The sequence below is a fragment of the Gambusia affinis genome, linkage group LG04, assembly GCF_019740435.1.
Source record: "Gambusia affinis linkage group LG04, SWU_Gaff_1.0, whole genome shotgun sequence".
In the NCBI taxonomy this organism is placed as follows: Eukaryota; Metazoa; Chordata; class Actinopteri; order Cyprinodontiformes; family Poeciliidae; genus Gambusia; species Gambusia affinis.
Window position 1 is genome coordinate 19628143 of NC_057871.1, and position 19319 is coordinate 19647461.

The window sequence follows — 19319 nt, forward strand, 5'->3', positions numbered from 1 at the left end:
CACATGTGCAGTTAAATAAATGGCACTCAAACAGCAAGATCATAAATACAATTTCCTATGAACCTTAAGGCAATATACAAACAGCAAGGCTTTGTAATGTGAAAGTTATTGATTGCATAAAGAAGCCTACATAAACCTGATAGTTAAAGCTCCTATAAAATGGTATTTTGCTTAATGATATACTGTCCTTTTCTAATTATTGCATGTGTGACGGATAATTATGAGAACTATAACAGCTACAGGTTGTTTATTTAAAAAAAAAAAAAAAAAAAAACATTTTCTCCCTTTCACTTTTTTTTTTCTCCCAAACACACACTTCTCATAAATACTGTAAGTTTCCAGCACAGGCACAAACAAATGACAAGTATTTCTGAGACACTATAGCAGCTGGAATTCTTTAGGTATACTTTGCTGGTTGAGCTTTTTAATGGAAAATGCTGCAGTTTAAAGCAAAAACACGATCATCCCAAAAAAACATAGTACCACCAGTTCAAACCAAACGGGTTGAAACAAATAAAAGGTCCATCTTCTCTCCTAAGGAGTAAAGGTGATATTAAGGTCACCTTAATATTTACCCTAGGGGTAAAGGTCATCCTTTACCCCTAGGGTCGCCTTTACCCTAAGGTAAATTTGTGTAATCTGTAATTGTTAGATATTATGTGTAATCTGACCATTTTTAGCATTAAAAGACTTTGACCTGTGAGTATCCAAACTGAAACTCAAACTGCACCATCAGGTCACAGTAACAAATATCTGAGCTGTGGACGCCGTTACTGTATAGAGAATATTTTCTGTAGCTGTGGGGTGTTTAAAATGTAGTCAGAAGAAGCTCCACTGCTGTAAACTTGTTGAAAATTTTTTTTGCAAATAAGGCTGCAGAAGAACGAGAGAGAGAGACACTTTCAGTAGATAACAGGAGGGCTGGATGAATTATCATCATAGATTAGGGGTCCACTGATGTATCGGTGCAGATTTCCTTAATTTTGGGAGATCGGTGATCGTCCAATACTTACAATGTGAAGTCAATCTTGTCCCCCAATAATCTACCTCAGCAAAGGCCTAAAAATCAGCCACTTCTTCTTTTCTCCTGTGAGAAGTGTGACTGATTCACCAGCCCACCAGGTCATGTCTGCAGGTTTGCAGTTAACAGTCACCCTATTGTTGCCAACTCAGCAACATTTCAGACAAAAAAAAAAAAAAAAAGGAGCCAAAATCAAAATCGGCAGGTTAGGCTTATCAAGATCCGTAATCAGCAATCAGATAGAAAACTGCAATCGGTGCACCCCTAACTGTAGTTGGCCTGTTCTAATCTTTCAGGTTTTCAACATCAATTTATCATTATACTTACTATATATTCTCAGATGCAGTCTGAAACTGCCTGTTTCCAAGATTAACTGTTATTAATTATCCTCTCACGCCCCCAAGGAAACCTGGATTTGGAGAAAAACCGTTTCGGAAGCTCAAAGCATAACAGAAAACCAGAGATCGGTTCTGATTGGTGCATCCCTAAAATGACTTGTGGGCCTCAGGTATCAAGGTGAAACAATAAGTTTAAAACACGGTCCTCTGCTGAGCCTTCATGGTCACTGAGCAACACCGCAAGAGTAAAGCTTGGAAATAAAACAAATCAGGTTGGCGCAATAAAAACGTCCCTTACACTTCACCAAGTTTTCTATTGAGAGCTCAGAAAGCACTTGCTTGTTAGACCGTCGCTTTGAAACACAAAGACAAATGGAAACAGTCACTGCAGACGTTTTAGAAGGGTTGTGAGCAGATGCAAGGTTGCAAGGGAAGTTTCTCTTCTCAATCCGATATGTTTCATAATTCTTCTTTTAATAAAAACTTATTGAGTCTTGTTAAAACGGTCCAACAGTCTCTCCTCCTCAGCTTTTGTCCTTGCGAGGGCTGTGGCTCTTTCCTGCATCTCCTTTCTGGCTCAGCCTCTTTAGCACCTTGATGGGTTTAAACTTTGTCCCTTTTTTCTTCTGGTGGTCACTGTCTGGATCCTTGTGAAAGTCTGATCAGAAGAGGAAGAAAATAAAAACGTGACTTACAAAAAAAAAAAAAGAAAAAAAAAGAAATTAGCCCAGCACCTAATTTTAAACATCCTACCTTTTTTCTTCAGCATGGCCTCCATTAATTTGTCTTCTTCTTCTTCCCTGTTAACACAGCGATCATAAATATTACCAATGAGTATATACTAGTACAGCAGTGATGGGTACCAGTGAAGCAAGCTGCTGACTACCTCTGTCGCTCCTGATCCATGCTGTTAACTATTTGGTTGCGCTGTTCAATGATGGTAACTAGCTCTGCCATTAGCTCCTGTTCCCGAGTCTTGTCCTCCTCGGTCCAGTCTTTCTCTGTTTTTTTGTTTGTTGTTTTTTTTAAAAAGAATGCAAACATTTGTTTTACACTGTTGGAGACTCAATCTGCTATTGCCAAAGGGTATTGTGGAAGTCTATAAAAACCTGGTTTGTTGAGAAGACACCTCAGCTCGTACTCCACATCAGCTTGCCTCTCCTCCAGGTTCTGCTGCTTCGCACTGTGTGGAGAACAAAACACCATATTATGGGTCATAGTTCTACTTCTATCAGATGCAATATAACCTTGTCTCTTTAGAAAATAATCCATTATTCCATGTTTGCACTGTGGTACAAAAACAAGATAGAAATGCCGTCAAAGGTTTGTGTACAGAAGCATCAACAATCTGGGCCAATAAATAAAGAATCAAGCAATCAAAAGCTTCCCGATAGTTTCTGCATCTGTGAATGGATTAAAAGATTGCAGATGCACATAAAGTCCAATTCTTTCGCAATTTTATGCCAGTTAAAACTAGCTGCAGATAAACTTACACAATCATAAACAGGAAAATAAAATTTGCTTTATTTTTATCTTTACAAAAAGACTGATTCGTTTAACCGTTTGCTTGATGGGAGCATCAGTCAGCTTCTAGTCCTCAAAATATGAAGAGAACCGTTTCTTCAGTGTTGGACTTACGTGTAGACCAGCTCAGCTTCGCGTCGCACTAAATGATGTTTATCATGAATCAGAGTGAACCAGTCCACCAGGAGGCGCTCCTCATCCTCATCTTCACAGAGAATAGAAGAGAAATAACTTCAGCATGACTTGGCATTAAATATCATTGAATTCTTGTATTGAACAGAAATCATCTCTGCACCCCTGCAGAAATGTTTCTGCGACATAAAAAGAGAACATGATAAGTCACTTCAGAGCTTTTTCTACCTTAGATGTGACACGCAACGATACAATTAACCTGAAAAACAAATTATGTTAGAGGGGAAAGTGTAATCTTTCATTGTCGATCGAGATGGGATGTTGCTTAAGTGCCAAGTTATGGCCGAAGGTTTTAATGTATGGTAGCTTCATAAAACTATCCTTTGTTTTCCAGAAGGGATTAGGAGATTTTAGCCATAACCAGATGTTTATTTTTAAAGAGAAACCTTCTCTCTTCAATATATGGAGAATACATCAGTTTGTTTTGATAAGTAGAACACAGTAAGTTCTTGTTGAACACTTCCACAACTGGTGGGCTCCTAGCAGACCCTCCGACTCGCCCTCATCTTGACAGTTTCTGTTGTGATTTAACTATTTATCCTACAGTTTGTTTGTTTTTTTTTGTACATTGAGATATTGGTCCTTTTCTAAACTCTGTACAAACCACAGGTTTATCCAAAGTGATGCACATTTAATGAAAATCCTACAACTACCACAGACTGAAAGCTGGAACTGAAAAACGATTCAACAAAGCATTGCTTTAAGATTATGCACATTTATGCAACCTGACTACTCTTTCATGTTTAAATATTTTCTAACAAATTTACTTTTTTTCCCTTTCGAACTGTACAAAGCAACGGTCATGTGAAAAGGTGAAACAAGCTCCGAAATGATTTATCTTTGTCTCTCTTTTTTTTACGTCACAAAAATATATTTCCAAGGGTGAGAAGACTTTTTATATTTACTGTGTTGCATCGAGAAATAACAGAAACCACACATGCGATACCGTTAGGAGTGTCTCTCAGCTTCTTCTCCAGCTCCACCCCTCTCTGCTCCAGCTCATCCAGCTGCTTCTCTAGCTGAAGCAACTCCGCATGGATGTCCTCTACTGGGATGTACTGATCCGACTGCACCTGCAAGAATTATTTGGAGCCTGGTGAGAACGTATCCTATTGGCATCATTTTAAAAAGAACAAACAAACAAACAAACAAACAAAACAAAAAAACACGATCCAGCTACTTCAGACCTTGCGTTTGATAAGTGGGAACCCGTGTCCTGGTGCCGGGGGTCTGGCAGGACGAGGGCCTTTGGAAGGTTGATTTTCAGACTTGGCATTGGAAGGAGAAGCTTTCCTGTTGAAGGGATTCTCCTTACAAAACCTCTGCAAAAAAATTTTAAAAAGACATTTGATGGAAAATAAGCAAGCAAACCAATGTTGCAAAGCAGAACTTATTCTCCAGGGAGAGAGAAAAAGAAGAAGAATGGAAAAAAAAGCCAAGATAAAGGTATGTTTGCATATCTCTTGGTAGAAGAGACAAGAAATACTAGATGATATGCATGTAAAATGCAAACATTTTATATTTTACATGTCTTTGTTCTCCACCTTATTTGCCTCTATGAGGGTTTTTTTTCTTTTGTGTGAGAGACTCACCTGGTACAAAGTTAATTTTTTGGTACTAGAATTACATAGAAGATAGATTAGTTTAATCAAGGCATGTTATGAATATGTGTTCATGTGCTCCATCTTAAGTCCAGAGCATGCTATTTTTTTTGTTACTTTTTCCACTAGATGATATGCATGTAAAATGCAACATTTTACATTTTACATGTCTTTGTTCTCCACCTTATTTGCCTCTATGAAGGTTTATTCTCTGTTGGGCTTACTGTGTATTGCTATGATGTCGTGGTGTATATCTGGCCTGGATGCGAATTCATTACTTTGTTGGGTGCCTGCGTGGTTAGCGGGCTGGGAGTGGTGGTCGGTCGAGGTGGCTTGGCTCCAGTGTTGCGGCTGGTCTGCGGAGTGGCCGGCGCAGAGCTGGCATTGGGAGGCAACGCAGACGGGGAGGAGCGTTGGGAGGAATGGTTCAGGAGATCTGCCGAGGACGAGGAAGACGGGTTGTCGCCTGGCGACGAGATGGACGGCTCCGAGACACTCTTGCTGAAGCTCTGCTCCTGGTCGCTGCTGGCGCCCAGTGGGAGCTGGGAGGAGCTGTGGTCTGAAGAGGAAGACAAACTCTCTATGCTGAGAGCTGGAGAAGGAGAACAGGAGGAGGGCTGCGAGTGAGAGGGAGCTGAGGGAGGTGGTTTGGTAAGAAGAATAAAGTAGTACAGAGGCAAGACGGCACAAATGAAGCGAAACGGAAGCAGGGAGAGGATAAAATGGAAGCGAAAGAACAAAAATTATTAATTTTCATTTACAGCACATCGTCTTCAGTTGGTCTTTGTTACAAACAAGTCATTTGTGTTCTTTTGGTTTAGAGTTTCAGAAATCCGACCTAGAGAAGAATTTTTAGTTAAAGTGTAAATGTTCAGCTGGATGATCAAACCAACCTTGGTTCCCAGTAGGCGGTTGGGGGGGAACCCGAGGGGCTGGCCTTTTCTTGCTCTTCGCGCTGCCTGGGCTGGCAGAACGGGACGAACTTTCTGTTCTGGGCGTGACCTCTGACCCTGCCCCGTCAGGTGTCTGAGTGATGTTGTACCATGGGTGGGTGGCCGCCACTGCGGGTGGAGCCGTTCCTCCATCGCTTCCCTCTTCATTGACTTCATCGTCCTCATCCTCAAATGGGTTGGGGGGCGTGCTGGGTCCAGAGCCCTCCGCTTGGAGAGAAGACAGAGAGCCTGTGTTTGGAGGCGTTGTCACTCCAGGAGGGGGTGGAGGAGGGGCTTTCTTCCTCTTAGTTTCTGATTGGACCAGGGCAAGCCAAGGTGGGTCTTTAAGTTTATGGGTGCCACTGAACCATGAGACACAGACAGTGATGGAGGGGTCACACGGAGGAAAACCACATCATACACACCCATACACACACACACAGTACCTTAGAAAAGCATAAATACCTCTTGAACGCTTTTTCACTTTGTCATTCAACAACCTCACATCAAGATACAATAAAATGTGAAGTGGAAGAAAAATGATAAATAGTTTTCACATATTTTTTTTTGCTAATTGGAATCTGCTATGGAGTGCTTGTATTTGGTCCCTTTTACACCAATACTCCTTAAGTTGTGCAGATGTCAAATAGTCTTAATGGGAAACTAACTCTGAGCGTCAACCTGAATTTGTGGGCGTGCTTTTCTTCAGCAGAGACAGTGAAACTCGTGCACACATAACTGGAGCTGCAATGTCAAGTTTTACATTACGACATAGAGCAATAATGTGTTGGAACCATTCTAATAGATTGTTACACCATGTCTAGGCCTAAATCTACCTGAAAATCCTGTTTACAGGAGCTCTTCATCTAATCTGACGAATCATTAAGTAGCGTGAAAATGTAAAATGGGGAAAATCTCAGTCTCTAGATGTGCCGGTACTGACGTACACACATACAGTACAGACCAAAAGTTTGGACACACTTTCTAATTGAATTGAGAAGGTGTGTCCAAACCTTTGGTCTGTACTGTACCTCTAAAAAGTATGTGTGTAATTGCAACAGAGATAAGAGTTATAAAGTATTAATTCAGGGAGGGCGTATGACACACCTTTCAGATTTGAAAAACAAAAAAACGTATCCATGTTTCATTCTTCTGCAACTTTGAATTATACATCACCCTTTGTGTATCACATAAAATCCCCATATTGCAGTTCAAAGTTTAGGGTCGTAAGTTGACAAAGTATCCAACAGTTTTATGGGTATGAATACTTTTGCAAGGCACAAACAGTGACGGTTCACGCTGCGACAAAATGCATTTCAGAACTGTGACGAGGAACTGCTGATGACATGATTCAGGGAGGTGAAATGGTGCCGATGCCCAGGACAAGTGGCATCACTCAGAAAACTGGCCTACCTTCCAGGAGACTGTGATCTTTCTCTTGGTTTGGGAGGAGTGGGAGGCTTCAGATGTTCACCTGTGATTTCAAAAGAAAAGTATGACCAATTCATGTATGTGTGTCTATTTTGAGAGCACTCAGATCCTTATGAGGGAACTTACCGGCTGGGGAGCTGTTTGCGGTGCAGGACACCCGAACCCGAGGCACTGGGCGAGGTGGAGGGGTGACCTCTGACACCCTCCTGGGTGCAGGAACAGGTCGACTGGCTTCAGCAGCTTCACCATCAGAGGGAGGAGGAAGATCCCCATTTGAAGCTTCTTCAGCTTGAGTTTCTTCCTCTATTTCACCCTCGTCCTCCTCTTCATCACTTTCGTCGAAAGGATTAGGAGGAGAAGAAGGACGCGGTTCCTCTTCTTCTTCACCCAAAGACTCTTCCTTACTTGTTACTACAGCAGTGGCTGTGGCCGAGTCATCAGCCGGCGTCTCGGTGCTTGTGGAGCGAACTGGAGAAGGGGTCTTGGCCTCATCCCTCTCGGAGAGCGCGGGGAAGGGAGCTGCACTGCGACCGGTCCGAGCGGGCTGAACCTCCTCTGGCTTCTTACTGAGATCTGGACGACCGTTCTGACTGGCTGAAGCGTGTCTAGAGAGATGGTGTGTACACACCAATGCCCCGGAGTTATTTCCTTTGTAGGATCCAGGAAGCAGAGTGCTGTGGCACTCTGTGCACCTGAAAGAAAAAACGTCAACCTGAAGATTTTCTTACTGAGACACAGAGCTGTCACCCTAGAAATATTAATGATAAATCTTATGTCAATAACAGTCACAACTCAAACTATGTTTTTGTTTGTTTGTTTGTTTTACATAAAAACATGATTTTACAAATATATTTTGTTTCAGTATAATCCTGTAATTGTGATGCACACATAAAGCACATCCACCATATTTGCATAATCAAAAAGATTACATATATTAGAAAGTGAAAATGTTAAGCTTATAGCTAAAAAATGACAACCTGATGGTGGTTGTTGGTGCAGGCCACCATAAACATGTCTTCACTAGAAACCAACAGGAGGAACTATTCATACAAAGTACATCAGTTGAACTGCATTCAAGCTGGGGTTATGCCATGAATTGCTTTTTTTTTTCCAATTAGTCACATTCTGAAAAATCTTTTTTTTTTTTTTCTAACAATACGCTCACTGAGTTCCATACGTCAGAACGCCCAAGGCCCACCATCTTGTTTAAAAATGTGCTTTGCAGCTTCTATTTAGTTGGACTTTGAATTCAAGTCAGCTCACAGAAAGATTGATTGAAAGAAAAGCTACTTTTTGAAAGTATTTTCTGTAATTTATTTTGTTTCAAGAAAAGAAAGTCAGAATAAAAGGCTTAAAATCAGATTTAGTTTGAAAAGAAAAAAAAAAAATCAGATTTTAATGGAGTTATATAAATTATTGCCCTAAATTCATCTGGTTCAGTGGCTGGGTAAACGCTTCAGCAGCTGTGATGATGAAGTGTTGTGGGAGAAGTGTTACTCTTAAATTTAGAACAAAACGATTTTATGCTGGCCGGAAGTATACCTTTATAGAAAAAAAAAGAAAGAACCTAAAGACCACATTGTATTCAGATACGATGAATTTCCTTGATATGTGATTGATGTTTTAAAAGCCAATATCTGATTAGCAGCTGAAACCATTTTTCCACAAGTTTTACATGACAGCATCAGTAAGTGCTTGTTGTTTCCATTTGAAAATATAATTGAATGTAATTATGATGTGCCGTTTAGCACACTACACATAAATGATGTAGTAGCCCGTCTAAAACTTTCAGATTTTGTGCTAACTATTTCTTTTTCTGACTCTAACTATGTGCTGTGGTTATAAATCTGTGTTTTTGGTTAAAAACAACGAAATTATTTCAATTTTTTTTTTTATTGCCATTTTATCATCTAAATGCCTCCAAATATCTATATTGCAAATATATGAGTTTACAATTTACACGCAGGACTGGAAGAAAATGTTTGTAAACAATTAAATACCCAATTCTTATTAAATATTAGCTACAGCAATCCATTTAAATAGATGTCCCATTAATTTAGGAGTTTATTTTTCTCTAACGTGCCAAAAAATAGGTTTGACTCCTCTGATGTTTTGCAGCCATCTTCTCAGTACTCACCTGAAACAGTTCCGATGGTAGAGCTTGCCGTCGATGAGGAACCTCTGCACCAGGTGAACGTGTTTCTGGCAAGCAGCACAAGTGCTGCTCAGACTGCTGCGCTTGGCCGCCGCAGCCACCTCTGCACCGGTCTGCACGGGCAGGACCCGACGACGCCACAGACCCAGGATGTTGTTTGCAGGACGGGGAGGAACAAGGAGGAGACATCAGGGGAAGGGGCAAGATGTAGAGCAATGAGGGAGGGGGAAATTACACATGGAGTCAGGATTTGAGGATGTGGATTGTTCATTCTGCTTAATCTGGCTACATCTGCAAATCGCTGATTCACGTCTGCACAGCTTAAAACAGCAGTTAGTTCAAACAAAAAAACGTGTTAAAGTAATAAATAGTAAAAAAAAAAAAAAAACAGATTAGCACTCAAATTTTTTTTTGCTGTGACTGAAATTTAGGTTTGTTATGTTTTTAGGCATTTCTGTGTGTTATGCGTTATGTAAAGGCAACGCACTGCAAACCCTGCCACACAGGATGTTAGGATAAAACCGCCGTTAGTCTTTTATATGCAAAAGATGATTAGAAAACACTGACCTAAAGGGTTTTTCCTTTACTTACTACCCCAACCCCCACCCCCACATTACTGCCTAGGCTCAGGACCAGAGAGTGAAGGGGGGAACAGATGTGAGGATGAAGAACAGGAAGAGGAATGAATTCCCATCTACAGACATGAGGAAGGGGGAGGATATGATGCCAGTATGGGATGGAGGAAAGAAATTGGAGTCATGCGAGAAAAAAGAAAGACAGGATACAGAGGCTATCTTTATAGACTTATGCTATCGCTATGGTTACGCCCCCCCCTCCACCCCCACCCCCAGCCATAACACAATGCTCAAACAGGGACGCATAGAAATATCAATCCCATTGAGGATTGGTGCAATGTTGGCTTCACAGTTAAAACCAAACGGATCATGCAGATATATATTTAAAAAAGGGAACATGTGGAATTTATAATTTAATAGAGTTTATTTGAAAAATACTTGTTGCTGTCATGCAGTTTTAATAAATTTTAGCCAGAAGACAAGTATGAAAAACAATGCAAGTACACAGACATTAGTTCATTTTAATGCGTTTTCCCTCCATGCCATTTCACACACTTACCTCAGGCTCAACCCCTTTGTCTTCTAAAGGAGTTGACGGCCTTTTTTGAGCTGGTTCATTATGGCTGACTGTACTGAGCCTCTTCATAGATGGAGGGTTTGCTGTGGTAGACAGAGCAAAAGGAGTCAGGTTAATCACATGGAAGACTTTGAAGATTTTGGAGAACGAAGTGAACCCACCTTGGGACTTGTTGTTAAAAAAGTTATAGTACTGAGACACGTATGTGATGACGCTCAGTCGGTCCGGGACTTTCATGGACACCATGTCTTCTGCGTCCAGCAAGGCTGGAATGCCCAGCTCCACCTCCGCCACCTCAAATGCCTGCAGCAGAAACATGAAGGAGGAAGGGAAGGAACATTATCTGATAGGCTGATAATTTATAGTAGCCAGGGGTCCATGATGTGTAAAAGGTTAGGCATATAGAGAACTCTTTCTGATCATTTATCTAACCTGATTATTAATTTGACAATCACATTATGACTTTATCAAATTGATTTCAATAAATCCTTAGGCATTTACTTGAATTCAAAAGATTGAAAATGGAATCAATGAAGAAAGTGAATTTCTGATAATTGTCGCTGGCTTACCATCTGTGATTGTTACAGGTGAAACACACAAACAGTGCCGATGGTATATATATATATATATATATATATATATTTATATATATGGCTGTGTAAAACACACACACTCCCGTTAGCACTGTTTGTGTGTTTCACCTGTAACAATTTTTTTTTAATCGCTGCCTAATTAGCTTGCAAAACCAAATGGAAATTTGAGCATTATTAATCTGTGAACAAATCTGTATTTTCCCTCACTTCCTTTAAAAAAAACATTCTCACAGTGAAAGAGAGACAGTATTTGATGCCGCAGCCTGTTTGTGTCGTGTTTTAGCTAATGTGCTTACATGTAATTAAAAAATTATTCCTACCCCTGGCAGATTTAAGATTAAAGAAATCTTCTCATTTACCAGCTCTGTTCAATTCAAAAATACTTTATTAATCCCAAGGGGAAAATAAATGTTGCTGGTAAAATTGTTGGTATAATGACTGGAAGCAATAGTAATATTATGGAGATGATAGAACGATTTGAGAAGGAAATTAAAGATCATGGTGATGGGAAAGAGGGTGATTCAAACACCTGGAGCTTATTGCAAAAGTTTTTAAAATGCCAGTAGAAACAAGCAAAAAGCTGCTCAGCAATTATAAGAAGAGTTTGAATGTCCTCGTGCCATTGAAGGTTTTTTCCCCTATAGCTTTTTTATAAACAATTGGAAAAATTAAGACTAAAAAAAAAACTTGCAAATAAAGTTCTTTGCTCTTGTAGTCCTCTCTTCATAACTTCTCTACAGGCTTATGCAAAGAACATGTTTTTTTTCCTGACCTTGAATGCATCATATGTCTCCCTCAGAGTCTGAGCCTTAGTCAGACTCCACCAGGATTAAGTAACATTAACCCCACATAAGCTGTTAAATAAATCAAAGTCACGCCAGCCATGACTGCATTCACCCCAAAGGACAAGTGGCTAACAGATACAATGCCTAAAAGCTAGCTTGCAAGAAATGAGCTAATACTCCATCATTAAAAAGAAAAAAATGACTTCATGAGAGCAAAAGTTTGTGACTCACCAGACGGTTGTTCTCATAGACGTTTTCTTTAGACAGTGAATCAAAGTCTCTGTAATAGAAAAAAAAAAGAAAGACAGATACAAATTAGCATGTAGCCACTATAATTACACACTACAAGCTCATTTTTTTAATCTTACCAGCTGGTAAGCCTCTGAATCCCTTGAAATTATCTTTGCATAATTTACTAGTGTAATTAAATATTGTAGTGAATTTTAATACTCCCTTCGCTATTTGATTTCTTTTCCTTCATTCCTCCCTGGTATTGAAATCAATTTTAAACGTAGATTAGGTGAAGATGCTATTTATGCATGATAAATCTAATTTGCATAAACGGGACAGGAATTTCTTTTAAACTTGAAGAACTTTGAACAAAAAATGAAATAGACCACATTGACTGTTGCCGTCAGTTTTTAACCTATGCAGGCTCTGGTAACTTTTTTTTGTATCCCAAGGCAAACAAAATGAAGGAATCCCAAAGAATCTTCAAAGTCATCCCTTTACTGAACAGTATGGTATTTATTCCGCTTACAAAGTCTTACTCATCACCTTTCTATTACTGGCAGGCCAGCTAGACACACAGCAATGTTGAGCTTGCCTGCTTCACACATACCACAGCTGAGAATGTCCAACCTCCACATAAACGCCACGTGAGGCCGATAAACTGCCTGAACAAAGGGAAAGAAACAGCAGCATCAAACTAGCACGGGCCTGATAATTACAAGACTTGGCCCTGAAGTGCTTGGAGCAAGCAAGTACAGCCAGGCTCCTGCCGGCAAACTTCCTGCAGTAAAACTGGAAAACGTCTGAGCAGCTCTGGGATAACCGTGTCTGTGTGGATGCAAATGACTAATGAAGCATGAAGGGGGAAAAAAAAAACACACACACCCTGTCTTTGGCGAAAGCTTTTGGAAACCATGTGGTTGTTTCAAGAAGGCAAAATCCTCTGAATGAGCTGCTTGTCAGAGGCTCACAAAGTGACCTCTGTTCTCTGTAATCTAGTTCCCATGACTGCAACACACACCACCCCGGACATCAAGATTGTGCCAAACTCCTCCGTTGCTGCAAAATGAATTGAGCGCGACCTGCAACACTCCCTGAAACCGTTGGACAGGGTTCATATTCTAGATCCTCGCTGACACAGACGTATATGATGAGACCAGGCGTGAGACTGGAACTGCAATCCTAATCCTCTGCAACTCGGCCCCACTCTGGGTTTATTTTGGGAGTGAGTAATGCTGAGGAACAGTGCGTCTTTGAGTGTCGGGCGTTTCAAATCCTCACGATGAAAACCTGGCTGTGTCAGTAACTCTGTTAAATTTAGTTCAGTCAGAAGATTTTTGTGCCGACTTAAAAAAAATAAATAAAAACAGGATCAAGTTATGACAGACAAAAAAAATACCTTCCAGTTTGCCATTTACAAATGTAACTATAATTACTCAGCATTAGATGAAAATTTGTTTTACTGGTAAAAATTTTTACATTTTATGAGTTTTAACAAGAACTACAAGACAACAAAAGCTTAAAAAGTATAAGAAAACTGATATCACAAGCATTTTGTTCAAAATTAAACAGAATGTACTAGTAGCGATATCTACGGCAGTCTAAAAATCTGAACACACTGAACGCAATTCTTCACAAATCAAGTAAAAAAAATAAAAAATTGTCCGAACAACTCTAACTTTTTCATTGCCTCGCACAAGAAAAAGGACAAAAAACAAAGCAAACACTAAAGTAAAAACTAAACAAAATAACCAACAGCAAAGGCTCTGAATGCTGCTTGAGATAAAGGTGAGAACATTGTTCACTATCAGTCCAGAAGCCTGATAGTCTTTCTTTTTTCTCAACATAAATGTTAATTTTGCCAACAAGCTATCTTGATATCTTGTTTAAAGTTAAAAAAATAAGTGGCTACACCACTTGGATGTAGCAGAAGGAAAAAGCTAACAGCAGCTCCCACCTGATTCCTGAGGAGGCAGAGGGTCAAAAACCATCGACTGATTATAAGACCTGCAGTAAAACTTTACTAACCATGGGTTTAGTCCATATAGCCTGATATCTGGGAAAAGTAATCCATTTTTATGTATTTTGGCCTTTCATCCACACAAAAGCTAAAAGATAATCTACATTTTCCTGGTTCTCCTCTTTCATCACAGTGTGCCAACACTCTTTTTAGCATCTCAGATATATTATCGTTATAAAATTTGCATGTGTGTGGCTCTCAACCTACCAAATATTGCTGCCAAATGCTGAATACCAGCAGACAATTGTAGTGAATAGCGGCTCTACACATCGACTCAGGGCAGAATGCAATGCAGGCTACAATTTACAATTCTCCACTTTTTAGAAGCTTAAAAACTGTGTGCCACTTCTATGTGGTCTATTAGATAAAATTTCAATTAAATATATTTTCATGTTTGGGGTGGCAATGTGAAAAAATGTGGAGAAATTGAAGTTATCCATACTTCGGCAGGGCACTCTAGCTTAGACTAATCTGGCTGTACCAATACTGACTCCCCCTGTGTTAGTAACGGTTGGCCTTGGCCACAGGAATTATGACGACGCCTCTCCTCCGCATCACTGGCACTTTACTCAGATGAAAACGGTTGGCTGCAGTTTACAGTACAGGGAAACAATGGCCTGGATCCAAATTGATGGCAAATAGAGTCTGACAGGCAGAGAAGTCTCATGCACAGATTAGACCGACAGGGCTGCCTATCTGGATCAGTGCGAGTTCGGCTGATCATCCGCAGCACAGAGAAAGTTAAGCAAAAGGGTTTGGACGAAAGAAAACAAAAAGTATAAATGATTCGTGAACTTTTGTCCTTTAAACCCTCCATATTCCACAGCACCGGATAGTCAAAAATTTAATAATAAGTCAATATTTACTCTGTTACATCAAGGCAAAGTCTAGTTTGTACTCTGAAAAGAAACAAGATGCTAATCTAAGAATCAGCCCACCAGATGTTTTCTCTTTGTCACCAAGTACCAGGGGAAGGACACAAACATAATTTACAAGAAAGCTTGTGTGCAATCCAGCCACTACAATGGAGGCCGTTGACTTGCTTCAGCAGGAAATCCTAACGCTGCTCAGCACAGGCGCTACCAACAGAGCTGCATTATGCTACACAGAGAGGACTTCTAAAGCGAGTCATACGCAGCACAGATTTTCTGTGAATGGTTGCTGTCACACTGCAAAGAAGGGCAATTGTTTAAGCAAGGGCCAAATGATACTGTGGGGGGGAAAACAGCAAATACAATATTTACATTTTCTGCAGCATAGCAATAAACATATTGGAAAGTACAGATATTTTTTTTAGGGATGCATAACATAAAATCAGATGTGTTTGTGTAGAGATGTCTCTAAACAATAGTGCTGTGATGCATGACAAATTTCACACTTGTATATTACAAGTGTAACATACTTTACTTTTTTTGTTCCAAGCAGAGAAAACACTCTAGCCTGAAACTTAAAGAGAAGGAAGTGGTGTCACCGGTGCTTTGATGTTAAATTACTGCTGATAGTGGAAGTGTTTTTGTTTTAGATGCACTCTAGTTTTACTTTTGTTCTCACTTATGCTCCCTTTAAAAATACGAACCGTCATGCCCTTCTTGCATCTTCCGTTGTTTTTGTTTTTTTCAGTTATTGTCACTAATTCAATGTAAAAGCAGCTTTGCAGGATTATGTGTTTGCATGAATTTGATTTCTGTAACATGCCATGTCCTGTGATGTGACTCGAGAGCACGCCAACGTTGGAATGTTGATGATAATAATCTGCGCAGCGTTTAAGGCTGAGATCATACTGTGCCCAAAGCAAGAGCTAAAAGCTACTTCAAGCTCCTCTTTGCTAAACATGGAGGATACGAGTCCTGAATAGTACTTTTCAAAGAAGCAAGGAGGCTTTGCTCCAGCTATGCAGTATTTGTTGTCGAGATGTCCCGATCAATCGTCAAGGATCAACTGTCACATGATCTGAAGGTCATAATGGAAAAATACGATTATTTTCCCCTGGTTATTAAATGCAAAACTAAGAGTTTAGAAACTGGTTTTAGTCTATAATGATGTCAACCTCCAGAATAAATTTAAACACCATTTTTTGAGTAGAAGAGAAGGCAAATAAAAGGTTTTTGATACAATCATTGTAATAAAGCTGCAATTGCTTCGTTTGTTAGTGGATGGCAAACACGTAACGCCATCTAAAAAAACTGCAGCACAACTATCATGTGTTAAGCATTAGAGTGTTTAGCATTAAAAACAATAATAATGTTAACTGCTCAAACAGAACAACAAAAACAGGAGTCAACCAGGAAAAGCCTCAACATTCCAGCTCTAACTTGACGTTTTCAGGATTTGTCTATAGCCCACTATTGGATTTTCCATTGCAGGTTAGAGGTAAATGCAAAACGGGAAGACTACAAATGAAATGCCTACCAGAATTGATTAACTGTCTGAATCTGAATCTATATCAATCTAAAATAGGAAACTCTTTAGATCCACAGATAAATGACCATCTGTGTCATAGCTGTGATCAAAATGGACTGCATGCTAGTCGATTCTGAATCTGTCTAGATGTTTGGATGGCTTTTATATGGATTTATTTGATTATATCTATCTATATTGTTGGCCATTAAACAGGCCTGTTCTGCAAAAGGTCTTGAGGTGACAATCGTTTGTGAATTGTTGCTACACAAATAAACTGCATTGTGATAACATTTCCTGCTCTTGACCTCAACCAAACCAGCGGCAAGTCATCCTGAACCTCTTCCCTACAACAAACCACCCAAATCACAAAGATTATGTTGTGTTTTGTGTCGTCTTGTGTTCTCTCCCTGTGCAGGAGGAAAAGGTCAGTCCCCCACTAAAGCACTACTTGAAACAAATAGAATAGTTTCAGATAAAAATGCATGGTTACACTTTGTTTGGATGTACAATAATAAGATATGACATAAGTAAAAGGTTGTTCAACAGATTACAATATGTTTTTAAGTATTAGGAGTATTTTTTGTGTGTGGACAAAAAAAACTGCCACTACTTTTAAAATGTCTTTTTAGAGTATTCTTGGAATTTAAATTAAAAAGATGAAAGAACCCTACAAAGTAAGAACACTGTTAAGTTCTCAGATTTATAGCATACAAACTGCTTTATACTTACTTCTAACACTAATTAAAACCCGGATACTGTTTTGAACAGTTCACTAAAGGTGCATTAATAAAGCTTTTCCCAATTAGCGCAGATTTTGAGATTTCAATTTGGTCCGACCAACAGTCTTCAATTTGTATAAAGACTAAAACACACAAGCGAGCAGACAAAAATGTTTTCTTGGTTAAAGTACTAGTCTTTAGTCCAACAGAAAATGCAGGAAATCCAACATTGTATGTATGTATCTGTCACTAACCTGTTTTTAATTCTTCCAAAATCCCAAAAGGTCCAAAGTACTTTAACTGCTTTACTTTTAAAGCGTTTACTGAAAAGGGAAAAGGCTCTGTATTTAAAGTGGTAATTTCTCACTATGATTAGGTCATGGTCATTTTATGTAGGGTTAAAATGTGTTGAGAAATTCCTCTTCTTGAGCTTGACTAAAACAATGTTAAGTCATCCTTGTCCCTTCCCCATAAATAATTAACCACCTAAATACCACGGATGATGTTGTGTTATCTTGTGTGGGTGTGAAATATGGAGAGGATGGGTTTTTATCACAGACAGATAGCAAGGCTTGTCCCACACTGTTAAGCTATTCATCAGGGGGGTTGTACAACACAACACGCCTAAACGAAACAAGCAATTTCTGAACAAATTACAATATTTCAGTTTGTTATAATGCTTTATTAGATCAATGTGGACAGTTTTGTTCAACCAACTGGCATAAACTGACTCTGACTACTTTGTCAACTAGGTGTGCAAGGGAATCGGAATCTGATTGGCTTTACTTGATTATACGTTTCTGTGAATTGAGTTCACTCATTTTCTTGTTAATTGCTTTGACATTACATTTGTTGTGAATGAAATTGAGCCAAATCTTAGGTTACACAGCCCCTCATATATGCCAAAAGACTTGTGATCATCTGATTAAACTTGGAAGTGAATTTGCTGCTAAATTTAATGCAGAAGACCGTAGACCTTTATTTTTATTTCTTCACAATCTTGTAACAGCAGGGTGCTGACGTTTCCTTAGGCTTCATGGCGTTTAAAACATTACAATCTCTTTAAAGCTATATCAGATACATAGTGAGGTTTCAGAGTACTTACATTAGATCTGGTCTGTGGCGGTGTATGATGGCACAAAACGCCAAGCCGTCCCGAAAGGACGCGGACATGTCCCTGATTTCCACATCGTTGTAGTTCTCGCACTGTATCCGACACCACTGCTGGAGAGCCTTCAGGGATCCCATTGTGCTACTGTTCAGCACACATGAGCAGCTGCATTAAAGCCAAATAAAAATCGATGTCTTTTAGTTTCAAACGGCGTCAGGAGAGTCAGGAAATCACAGCAGCAGGCGGAGCAGCAGCAGCAGCGTGCTGCTGCAGAGGGTCGACAGACAGCCAGCCAGCCAGGCAGGCAGGCAACACCCGAAGAGACGAGGCGTTGCATTCACCCACGTCCACAGAGTCTCGTTAGGAACATGGACCACAATCGTGCGAGAAGTTAGCTAGCTGTTGCAAGTGCAAAACAAAAAGGCTTAAGTTCATTTCCCGTGTGAAACTATCGGCACTCAAACGGCTACACGAGCCTGTTGTTGTTATAACACTAACTGAAGCCTGGAGCTGATAAAGTAAGCTTAATCAATACAAACTTCTTGACGAATCCACTTAAACAGGCTTCTTCGTTTTTTGGGGGATCCGCAAATAATATCCAGATGCTGTGATAACGTCGAAACAGGGATGATCATTTCCTCCTCGACCTGGTCCACAACGCCTTATTGTTGCTACAGTCTATAACTGACGCTGGGTCAACTCAAAACTCTTGTCAAAACCTAAAATTCAAAAAGGATAATAATTGAAAAAAAATGGGCAGGTGATAAAACTCAAAGCGGTGGAGTTACTGTAGACTAGTTTAGCTAAATTTGTTGTCAGCACACCTTCGACCTTTCTTCTCTGAACCACTCTGTCGTTCCTCTTCTCAGCCATCAGGGGGCGCTGCACAGAAGAGATGGGTCAGTGCGTCCGCCATTTTATGAGTTTTTCTTAAGTGAACAAAAAGAGAAAACAAAGTCATTAAAATAGTAACTGTATGATAATAATAATAATCCACATGTATGCTTCATACTCGAGCTTTTGCTTCAAATAATGGGACGATTTTTTTGCCTACGCATTAACCAAAATGCCACTCACAACATGACGGTGACGCCGACGACGTCTGCCTATTCAC

The 19319-nt window shown here is 39.8% G+C and overlaps 1 protein-coding gene across 3 annotated transcripts; it reads right to left on the bottom strand.

Moving 5' to 3' along the window:
- Nucleotides 1-266: 266 nt before the first annotated feature.
- On the bottom strand, nucleotides 267-19180 carry micall1a (MICAL-like 1a). 3 transcript variants are annotated; one of them, XM_044113646.1, is made up of 17 exons: nucleotides 19030-19175; nucleotides 18200-18924; nucleotides 11956-12004; nucleotides 10508-10649; nucleotides 10329-10429; nucleotides 9177-9307; nucleotides 7166-7731; nucleotides 7022-7082; nucleotides 5570-5970; nucleotides 4955-5310; nucleotides 4263-4397; nucleotides 4022-4148; nucleotides 2998-3088; nucleotides 2469-2542; nucleotides 2246-2360; nucleotides 2113-2159; nucleotides 267-2017 (listed from the first exon to the last, which is right to left on the bottom strand). In XM_044113646.1, exons 2-17 carry the CDS (start codon nucleotides 18340-18342, stop codon nucleotides 1884-1886), a joined length of 2673 nt encoding a protein of 890 aa, XP_043969581.1. In that variant the 5' UTR covers nucleotides 18343-18924; nucleotides 19030-19175; the 3' UTR covers nucleotides 267-1883. The 3 variants fall into 3 exon arrangements, with proteins under 3 accessions (XP_043969581.1, XP_043969582.1, XP_043969580.1); XM_044113647.1 differs by having other exon boundaries at nucleotides 4955-5268; nucleotides 18200-19180; XM_044113645.1 differs by having other exon boundaries at nucleotides 18200-19179.
- Nucleotides 19181-19319: the final 139 nt, after the last annotated feature.

Coding starts and splice junctions, on each gene's coding strand:
- micall1a (XM_044113645.1), bottom strand. CDS start 18,342: ATGGGATCCCTGAAGGCTCTCCAGCAGTGGTGTCGGATACAGTGCGAG. Junction 10,430..10,507: donor TTTTAACAACAAGTCCCAAG/GTGGGTTCACTT, acceptor TGTCTACCACAG/CAAACCCTCCATCTATGAAG. Junction 5,971..7,021: donor AGATCACAGTCTCCTGGAAG/GTAGGCCAGTTT, acceptor CTCATGGTTCAG/TGGCACCCATAAACTTAAAG.